The sequence below is a fragment of the Lynx canadensis genome, chromosome C2 (genome assembly GCF_007474595.2).
Source record: "Lynx canadensis isolate LIC74 chromosome C2, mLynCan4.pri.v2, whole genome shotgun sequence".
NCBI lineage: Eukaryota > Metazoa > Chordata > Mammalia > Carnivora > Felidae > Lynx > Lynx canadensis.
Window position 1 is genome coordinate 141,366,380 of NC_044311.2, and position 10,371 is coordinate 141,376,750.

Here is a 10,371-nt window from a genome sequence, read left to right on the forward strand (position 1 = left end):
AAAAAAAAAAAAAAAGACAGATTTGCTTTTCTCCTTCTCCCACTTAGCTCTGTACATTTTCTCAACCATTCTAGTCCCTTCTTATCCTATTTATGCCTCTAGGACACCATATGTCAGACTAGAGACATCCAGCCTGATTGATCGTCTACGCAGGTCTAGCCATTCAAGGCAGGGACTGCTTCTGGGGACACCCAGACCACGCGAGCAGGGCTGCAGGCTAGCTGGGTTACCCTCCAAGGAGCACTCCGGCAAATCCGCAGCGGCAGGCGGCGTGTGGGAGAAGCCAGGCGGTCAGCAAGGCTGAACCTCTGACCCACCTCCTTCCACGGGCGCTCGGACCACCCACGCAGGTTGCACTCACCTCCCGCGTGAACAGAATGGCCGCGTCGTGATGCTCCTCGTGGTCATCCTCCAGCTGGTTGTGCTGATGCTGCCACTTGCAAAAGTTCTTGAGCGTGGTGGCCGCGTTCTTGCTCACCTCCAGGCTCTTGTCCTTGTCACCCAGCACCACCACCTTCACCACGGCCAGACGGATGTGGTTCTCGATGCTGGCGTGGCTGTACAGCCTGTTGGCGATGGAGGCCAGGGTCAGCAGGTAGTGCTGCAGGCCCCGGCCGTACATCCGCGCCATGGACGCGTCAGCCACCAGGAGAAGCTCCACCTGGCGGGCCCGGGAGATGGAGCGGCGCCGCCGCCGCCACCACGTCTGGGGTCCCTGGGTCCCTTCGGAGGAGGGAACCGTCTGGTCCGGGAACTGCGGGGCCAGCTCCCAGCGTGGGTCTGGGCCGCCGTGCGCCGGGGGGCGCTCGCGAGGCCCTGGCGGGGACGCGGGAGTCTCGCAGCTAGCGCGCGGCGGCACGGCCTCAAAGCTGAAGCCCTCGCGGGTGTAGACGTGCAGGACCCGCGAGGACCCATCTCCGTACACTCGCCCGGCCTCTGCCTCGGCCCGGGGCCCGCGCAGCAGAGGCTTCAGGGTGTAGCGCGCGTGCTTCACCGCGAAGAAGCCGTCGAGCCCGCCGCAGAGGTCAAAGACAGCCAGGGAGCGGGGGCTGCCGTCCACGGTGCCGCGGTGGAAGCAGTGGTCCCGGTGGCGCCGGCTGGCACCCGGACCGCTTCCCGCGGGCGCAAAGCCAGCGGCGCCCAGCGAGCCATCGCGCTCCAGGTCCAGGAGGAACCTCCGGCCGCCCGCGTAGACGAGGTAGCCCACCTTGCCGCCGCCGGCGTAGATCTGGTCGATGTTGTGCACCAGCCCGCCGCTCCTGCGCTGCGGCGCCAGGGGGTGCGGGTGGCCCGGAGGCTCGGCCCGCTCCTGCGCCTCCTCCCCCTGCCGCCCGCGGGGCTGGGCGGCCGCTGCGGCAGCCCGAGGCTGCCCGGCTGTATCCTGGGCAGGTGCCGCGGCGGGGCCGGCCGCGACCGGGGGCAGGCGGAGCGCGCACAGCAGCAGGGACGCCCACCCGAGCAGCATAGTGCGCCGCCCGCGGGGAGGGGCCGCGCGACGGGGACTTGATGGGTATCTGTTATTCGGTGTGGAAGTGACCGGGGCGGGAGGTGGGGGGCACAACACACACTTGCTCGCAAGGCTGAGTCAAGTGTCGGAGGGAGGAGGGCCTGGCGGCAGCGCCAGCCGGTCCCGGCCTCGGTGCCAGCGTGCGAACTTTTCTTTGTTGCTTTGGAAAATGTTTGGATGCGTGCTCCGGAAAAAAAGGGGGGGGGGGTAAAAAAAAAAGGAAAAAAAAAAGGGGGGGGGGACGCCGGGTTGTGGAGGTTCCGCAAATACAAGGAACGGGGGTGGGGGGAATAACCCAAATCCAGCCCCCAATGCAGCCACTAACGGTGCACGACAAAAAGTAAGGATGGTGTCGCGCACCAGGCTGGCAACTGGTGCGCGCGGCCTCCCGCCCCCTCGCTGCTCTGGACCCGCCGGCAGCGGGGGTTCCAAGCTCCGGAGCCCAGTCCTTTTCTTATTCTGTGGGTGTCCTTGACTCTACTAGAACCAGGAGGAAAGGAAGAAAGAGAGGGAGAAAAGCCATAAAAATTGAAACAAAAAATGCCAGGCGCGGCCTGCGGGCAGCCAGCGAAGCGGCGCGTCCGTGTCCCTTCGGATGCAGTGTCGTCCTGCCCGCCGTCATCCCCAGTCGGCCGCTGCGAGCGCGGAGAGCAGCGCGAGCGCTGTGAAGATGCGAGGAGGTGGAACAATGAATTTATAGCGGCATGCCATCCTGCAATGGCAATTTCAACAATTCGTCACTGCAAGCTGCCTCTTAAAGGGAGAGCTTCCCCCACCCCTCCCACCCTTCCCGGTCCGCGCCTAATCAGATGGGGGAGGGCGGGCGAGGGGTGGTGGTTGGGGGGGGGGGTTGGGGGGTGATCGAGGAAAGGAAGATCGAGAGGGACCCGGCGAGGTGGAAGAAGGAACGAGGGAGGGAGCAAGGGCGAGAGGGGGGGAAAAAAAGTATTGGGGTAAGAAAAACAGATTTCCTTGGCCTCATTTAAAGCCACAGTGGCTCCGGGTTTGTCTGATATTTCACAACCAATCGGGGTTGGCTAACCCCGGCTTACCTCATCTCCTGAAAGGGGTGTTTTGAAAGTTAGTGAGACAGTGCAAGTCTCTCCCTGCCTCCTTCTCTCCTGCTCCTTCTCCCTGGGTAGGAAGTTCCTGCCGCAAGTTTTTTTCCTCGGTGCACGCCCGTGCGCTCCCGCCTCGAAGACCTTGCCACTCCGTCCGCCCGCCCGCCCGGGGCTTTCGGCTGCCCGTGCGGCCCCTCGCCCCGCGCCCTCCCCGCCGGCCCGCCGCCGCCCCGGTCCCGGGGTGCCTCCCCTCCCCAGGTCCCCGGCCTCTTCGCTGCGGGACGCTCGTCGGGCTCGGGCTCCGGGTGACTAAGTTCTCCCAGCCACCGGCAGAGGGGCCGGGCGGCCGGAGAGCCGCAGGCGCTTCCTGGCGCGTCGCTGCGCCCCGAGTCCTGCGGTGTCCGCGGCAGGGTCGCCCGCCGCCTGGGAACTCCGCGCCTTTGTGTGCGAGCCCGGGGCTCACCCCCCCCCCCACCCCGCCTTTCTCCGCGCGCCGATCCTCGGCGCCCGCAATCTGTCACTTCATCCCGGGCGACTGGAACTTCCTTCGCTCTGCTCTAAGAAGGCAGGGCGAGAAAGAGTTAACTGTGGTAGAGAATTGAGCTTTTTTTTTTTTTTAATAAGCTTAAAAAAAAATATGTGCCCATACTTTCTCTTCTTCCTCCTGCTTAAATGAAAATCAGATACCCGTTATTTGCATTTATGTGTCCTAAAACAACCGCTCATCGCTCCAGGCCCTGACCTACTATCCTTCTCAGAAATTCCCATTAGGAGAGAAAAAAAAAAAAAAAAAAAGACTGGAGAAGAGGGGAGAGGGGGGTGCAGGTCGGTGCTTATTGGTAGGTGAGTGGCATAGTCATTGTGACTAGATTTCTCCTAGTTTCTTTGTTTCCTGTCATTATGGACCCTAATAGAAACGGAAAGAACATCCCAGGGCGTTCTGACCACTATCTGGTAATGGGTAGAAGATCTCCTAGAACAGGAGCACCTCCCACTTCCCTTCATTCTTCAGGCTAATTAATGAATCCGTGGGTAAAATGAATTCTGTATAATTAGCACTTTTCTGCCTTTCTTACCTTTCACTTACAGAGATGCGCACGATAGTGGGCCTTCCTCAGCGGACCCTGAGCTACAGGTGGTTTCCCCATATCCTTGCTAAGAGGTGTGATCGCTTTTTCAGGGAGTGGTTGGAGGTCCTCAGAGTGGCGGGGAACCCCGTGTGGGAAGCTCAGGATTGCCCAGCAATGGTGCCCAGTGCCCCGTGTGTTGAGGACCCTCTGGAGTCAGTCATGGGGGAGGCGGGGTGATGCATATCCTGAGCATTAGCTCATGTGTATAAATGAAATGATCGCTTGGGGACCCTGGACCACCCAACAGCCCCTAGTGGATTCTGAAATACCTCCAGACTTGGCAGGAAATTGCTGTTGCTTAAGGCTCGTCATCCCCTTTTTATTCCACACCCCCTGGGTCTCTCAGTGGTCAGTTGCCCAAAGCCAATTCTAAAGTTGAATAGTTGGAGGGACCAGAGGTGTTCAGGATCAGGATATCTATCCTGATCTGTCTTCTCTGTCCCTCCTCAAAACCTTGTGGTCCTTCGGTCTTAATAGAGAGCAAACTTTTTTTTTTTTTTTCTTCCAGTTTCACTGAAAAGTGAGCACCAATACTGGGCACTAAACACCATGTCTAAAACAACTTTGATTTACTAATGTTAACCATTTCATCATTGTTACTCCCAGAGGATCCTTTTGCGAGATAAGCATTTTGGATGACAGTGGCTTGAACTTGTGAATTACAATTATTTGCCTTCACAGGCAGGAAGTGTCTTCTTTAGCACTTATGGGAATGCCAGCCGAATTTTCCTCTTAGTGAAAGTTTTGCTCCTCTTTCAAAAACACGGTATTTCTCATGTGAATCATGCCTCTGAACTTTATGCCTTTAAGCTTAATTACATAATGACATTTGTCCTCAGAGTATTCAAATGTTTAGAAATATGTTGAAGAACAGGACAGGGCAGAGAAGGCCCCAAACATGAGTATCAAGCGCTAAATATTTATTAGAACCACATAGTCACAAAGAAAGGCATTATAACGACAGCTTATGAATAGGATGAGTGGATTCTTACATAGTCAGACGATTTCTACTTGGGGGTGATTTTAACTTTTCTGTGAAAGTAACTTGGATACTTTAGGAAGTTCGTTTGGTAATGCTTTTCAGATATTACCCTCGTGGATTAGGATGAAGTGCTAAGTTCCAGAACAATGAATGTCTTGTCAGTCCAAGGAAGTCATTTGTCCTGGATGAAAGTAGTCCAAGTTGTTATTTTCCTTTTACAGTAGAAGGCTAAAATATATTAGCAGTCGTGCGTAGGTGGGCTAACTGCTACTTCAGTCTTTGATTATTCCGAAAATACCGTTGTATTTGTGCATTTTTAACGAGAACTTTTCGCTGCGTTGGTGGAGGACGTGATCACACCTGATAACGTAATTTTACATTTCCCAAAAGGAGGCGAGACTTTCTCTGCCGGCCAGTGGGAAGTTGCAGTTGAAATTTATCCTGGTGATCACCTAAGGCCGCTTCCTCCGGGTACCAGAGAGGAGCTGAGAGCAGAGACCAGAGCGATTGCCTGCGGTTAACAAGTCCACCGGTGGTCAGCTCTCCTGAATCCTGAAAACTTGACTCCTTCAGTCGGTGCTCAATCGACAGACAGCACCTCTTAAAATCTATCCAGTTTCGCAAATGTCTGTCGAGGGCTGGCTACCAAGTGCTGTGTGAAGTTCTCCGGAGACACATAAACATGAATAAGCCATGATTGACATTCAGAGAGGCTCACGGTTCACAGAGGAGCCAATTGTACCAGGAGCTGCTTGGACTACAGGCTGGAAAATGCAAATATGGAGGGAAAAAGGCAAGAGAGTAACTAACCCCTGCGGGCGCTCTGAGCTATGTATTTCCAGGACAGCTTCACTCCATAGGACTTGTGTATCCTTGTAAGTAGTATGTTCTCACATTTCCATTTGCTAAAGTGTCATTTCCTCCCCTCCCCCATCTATGATTTTAATGGTAAGGGTGAGGAAATAAGTGACAATAAAATACTCCCCCTCTAGCCAAACACCTGCTCCTCACCTCCCGTGCAGGAGAATCACAGCCTCTCGACTCTGCGCAATAATTTTCCTTTCCCACACCCAGATTCCCTACCCCAGGCCTTACTGTATTTCGAGCTTCCTTAGTATCGTCCCCCTTTGGGGCCTGATGGTGGATGCGAGGAAGACAGCCTCTCCGTGGCTACTTAAGGCCCTTTATGAATGCCTTGAAGACTCTGGGCCAGCCCTTTCCTTGGGGGGCCACTCAGCTTTTCAAGTTCTAGTTCTCAGAAGACATGCTTCAAAACCAGAGGTTATTTTTAGTCCCTTCGTGTTGTGCGATTAGGCAGCATTTGTCCTTTGGTGATGGCCTATTTCTCTTACCGTAATGCCTCCAGGTTCATCCGTGTTGCCACCTATAAAACAGTCAAACTTCTGGAATCAGAGAGTAGAGTGATGGGTGCCAGGGCCCAGGGAGAGGGGGAAATGGGGAGTACAGATTCAGTTCTGCTAGACAAATGCTAGAGATCTTCTGGACCACGTCGTGCCTACAGTTAACGATACTGTATCGTGCACTTAAAAATGTATCGAGGGTACATTCCGTGTTAAATGTTCTTACCACAAAGCAAAACAAAGCTAAAGATGACACTCTAGGAATGTGGGAAGGGGTATATTTACTATACTACCTCTGATACCAATCCTGAATGTTTAGAAGATGAAGCTATACCCGAACGGTCCTCTCCTTTTCCAGCCCTTTAACTCCGTCTCCAAATCCTCTTATATCTCAGGATGGTCTAACGTGCATCTGGACCGGCCGATACACGTACACAATCTCCCACACATTGAGCACACAAGGCACGTCAGCATGCCTGTGCACACACACACACACGCTCACCCCTAACTCGGTGACCCTCTGTGCCGCACTGGCCTGTGCAGAGAAAGTTCTGATCTGATTAATTACACCAATTTCTCTTTGCCCCTCACAAAGAAATCTTTCTTGCATAGCAGAGATTTTTTTTTCCAGCGAAGTTTGCTGCAATCCTGGTAAAGCTATTGTCTCTGCTATGTGCCTAGGACATATTACAGAACATTCTATCTGTTGTGATGGATAACATCATACACTTCAGAATCAGTTTGCTGAAAATAAAAAGTAAGTTTTTGGAAAAATAGATTTTCCTTTTTCTTATTCACAGAAATTTTAAACTATAAAAAGTCTTCGAGTGAATAATGTACACGTGTATTATTTAAGACATACAGGTGCTATCTGTAAAGTAAAACCAACAAGTCAGTTTTTATGTTGACCAGCTGGGAAATGTTGTTTTAGCTTTTCTTACACAATTATGCGCATATTACTTGCTTTTATGAGTTACTCCAGTTTTTTTTTTTTTTTTTTTTTTTTTTTTGCCCCTTTATTTTCCGGAAATCATCTTGAAATCAAACCTTACTGGAAACACATGGAAAATCAGGAATTTCCAGCCTACAGTAATTTGAAACATTTGAGGTCTTTATTTTTCCCTTCATGGAGGCAAATTTAAGAAAAAATTTCAAATTCCTTAATGAGTAGTAATTGTAGTAGGTAGGAGTTGCTGTTCTATAGCAACAATTAATTGTTATTGTTGTTGTTGTTTTAATTCAGGTTTCATGGTAACAACACCTTGCTCAAGCTCCAGAATATTACAGTCTTCTTTGAAAGGATTCGATCTCTCCATGTTAAATGTATTTACCTTATTCTGGTCAGTAAAGTAAGAAGAGGAAATTAGTCTAAACAAAGTTGATAGACACCAATTGGTTACTCTTTCACTCCCCACTGGGCAGGAAGGAAATGGACAAGGTGACTGGGGAGTCAACAAGCTTTCCTCTCGCTTACCATGCTGAGGTCACTGCAAGTTGCTTAGATGATTTAAGAAAGACACTCAGTATCCTTTTTTTCATGGCTGTCCATAGGCTAATACATATCTTTCTAACACACATCTGTCCCAGTCAGGCACTAACAGATGGAAAAGCAGATGATCCTACACGCAGATAGGTGTTCAGATGAAGGCACTGAAGTTTTTAGTTACTTTCTTTTACTTAGGAGGTGATGCTCATCCTATACCTCTCTTTCTGTCTCCAGAATCATTTTGGAAACATGAAATGAGACTGCCTGAATGACGATTTGATTCTACATCGCAGGAAGAACCCTACCTGTCAATCACCATCAACTCAACTGAGCCTCCCACAGTGCTGAAACACTCCAGAATCCCAGCAAGATTGCTACATCTGGGGGGGGGGGGACGCTTGGGTAGCTCAGTTGGTTAATTTTGGCTCAGGTCATGATCTCTTGGCTGTGAGTTCAAGCCCCGCATGGGATTCTCTCTCTCTCTCTCTCTCTCCCTCTCTCTCTTTGCCCCTCCCCTGCGCATGTTCTCTCTGTCTCTCTAAATAAAGAAATACATATAAAAATAAAAGATTGCTACCTCTGATCGCTGAAAATAGGAGCAGATGAGCCTCAGGCAGCAGAAGAGACAGGGAAGTAGAGACTGATTGATTTATCTAGTTCAGGGAACTGTTCCTTGACCACATTTTCCTGCATTCTTCCCAAAAGCTAGACTCCTGCTTTTGTTTTTCTCCTTTCAGGATCTTCTTCCAACCCATCTACACCCTTTCCAGTCTAGGTAAGTGATGAAACCATGATTCCCCTTGTCCTTCAGGAATGGGGGACATCAAATTTTTAGAGAACAGATCTGGGTAGGAAAGGATAAAGTTGTCACTCAGTAAGACTCAAACCTGTGTTTTAAATCATCCTGTCAAGGGGAGTCCTCACCAGATCTGCCCACAAAGGTTATCACATCCTTGATGGCCCATGTCAGCTGAAGCCCAGATGATTTAGGGGACTCTGTTGAGTGATACCTGAAAGGTTTCTTTTTGACTCATTACTTTAGAATTATTTACCAGTCGTTGGATGTGAATTACTGAACACACACTGACATGTGATTGTGTAATCTCTAGCCTGGTTCTCTGCATCTCGGATCTTCATTTATTTCTGCCACTGCATCGATCAAGTTGTCATCATTTCATTACACCTGGTAGTGTATGAGGTGGCGTTCTTTGAGGAAAGTTGGATGAGGAAAACGGTGCATATTAAAACGGAAAAGACTGGAGGCACTTTCAGAGGGAAACTGTCAGTCGGGGACGGCACAGAGAAAGCCTCTCGGGTGTATTCCACAGATACACTCTATGGAACCTGCAGAAAATTTAAAAATGACTTAAAAAAATTGCTGATGGAGGGTTAAACAGCAGAGGATCCCGTGGCCTCTCTGTTAGCTCCCAGCTAAACAGGTTACCCTCCAAGAAATGCACAACGATGTCTTGAGACTATGAGGTGTCTTGGAGTTTTATTTTTCCTTCGCCGCATTTGATTGTAAACCTTGTTTTGCCTTTGATCACTGACAGGTCTCACGGCTGGGTCCCTCCTACACAAGTCAATTTTGGCATGCTGAATGTAGTTCAGTGTCTCAGAATTATTCTTGTCTTTCCCCCTTCCTTCCACACTCTTTCCCTTTTCCCTTCCCTCCCTCCCTTCTCTTCTTTTATTTTTTTAATGTTTATTTTTTATGAGAGCGAGAGATCGGGGGAGGGAAAGAGAGAGAGGGTGAGGGAGAGAGAATCCCAACCAGGCTCCTTGTTGTCAGTGCAGAGCCCGATATGGGGCTCTAACCCTCAAACCATGAGATCGTGACCTGAGCTGAAATCAAGAGTCAGATGCTTAACCCACTGAGCCACCCGGGTGCCCCCTCCCTCTCTTTCTTTATGTCCCGCTTCTCCACTGGAATGCATGCTTCATGAAAACACCAACCTTGCTTGTCCTTGTCACTGTGGTAACTCCAGTTTCTATCCAGGAACAGGCACCTGGAGGCATGGGTAGACATGTGAGCTATACAAAATATGTATGTTAATTATTTTTTAAAGTCTATTTGCACGTGTTCACTGAAATTTGTCTGACACCCTTCTTAACCATCTTCTCTCTAATAATAAAGCCCTGTCTTTTCTGAGAAACCCATGGCACGTGTTTGAATAATGATGATCTTCTTCCTGCCCCCTTCCCACAAGCCTGGGCACTGGATACCCAACCTGGCAGCTCAGAGCACCCGCACACATGGCCATCGCGGTTTGTTCCAGAAAGAGCTCTGCCCATTGGAGTCCCATGGGGGACATCTGCCCTAGTCATCTGCCAAATGTACTCTTTCTCCATGATCAAAGATACAAGGACCAGGCACGAAAAAGAGAAATCTAGTTGCTATCATAAACACCCATAAATTCTCCATGGTTTCACACAATTGAAGTTTAACCGTTGTAATCAACACCTTCCAGTTCCCAGTGCTTTTGCACAATCACATTGTAGTCCTTACCCATATCCTATTTCATTGTGGGTCGATGGCAGGTGGAGTTCTCCTGCTCCATGCAAGCATTCAGAAATTCAAGCTCGTTCCATGCTGCGATCCTACCCAGTCTCCATCTGTTGTCTCCAAGGCTGACTTAGAAATGGAAGGAAGAGAGAACAAGAGGGCCGCCCCTCTTCTCTGCTTCTGCCTCTAAGTAGTGTCGTTCGTTGCTTGCAGTCCCTTGGCAGAAGTAGCCATGTGGTCCCATCCAGATGTCAGGGGAAGGCGGGAGCTGGGGAATAGAAACAGATATGAGCCCAAGAAGAAAGGGGGAGAATAAACGCCTAGCCAGAGATGCCATC

The 10,371-nt window shown here is 50.5% G+C and overlaps 1 protein-coding gene and 1 long non-coding RNA gene across 2 annotated transcripts in view; one reads left to right on the forward strand and one right to left on the reverse strand.

Annotated features, from left to right (window-relative positions):
- The window catches only part of ADAMTS5 (ADAM metallopeptidase with thrombospondin type 1 motif 5), a 51,270-nt gene extending 49,083 nt beyond the window's left edge, over positions 1-2,187 (reverse strand). The window contains exon 1 of the mRNA XM_030329676.2: positions 362-2,187. Coding sequence (XP_030185536.1) covers positions 362-1,465 — 1,104 coding nt within the window. The 5' untranslated portion in view covers positions 1,466-2,187. The remainder of the gene's footprint in view (positions 1-361) is intronic.
- Positions 1,126-7,845, forward strand: LOC115523555. Its single transcript, XR_003971780.1, has 4 exons — positions 1,126-1,198; positions 5,071-5,555; positions 6,673-6,798; positions 7,762-7,845. It is a non-coding gene; the product is annotated as an uncharacterized LOC115523555 (long non-coding RNA).
- The last annotated feature ends 2,526 nt before the right edge of the window (positions 7,846-10,371 follow it).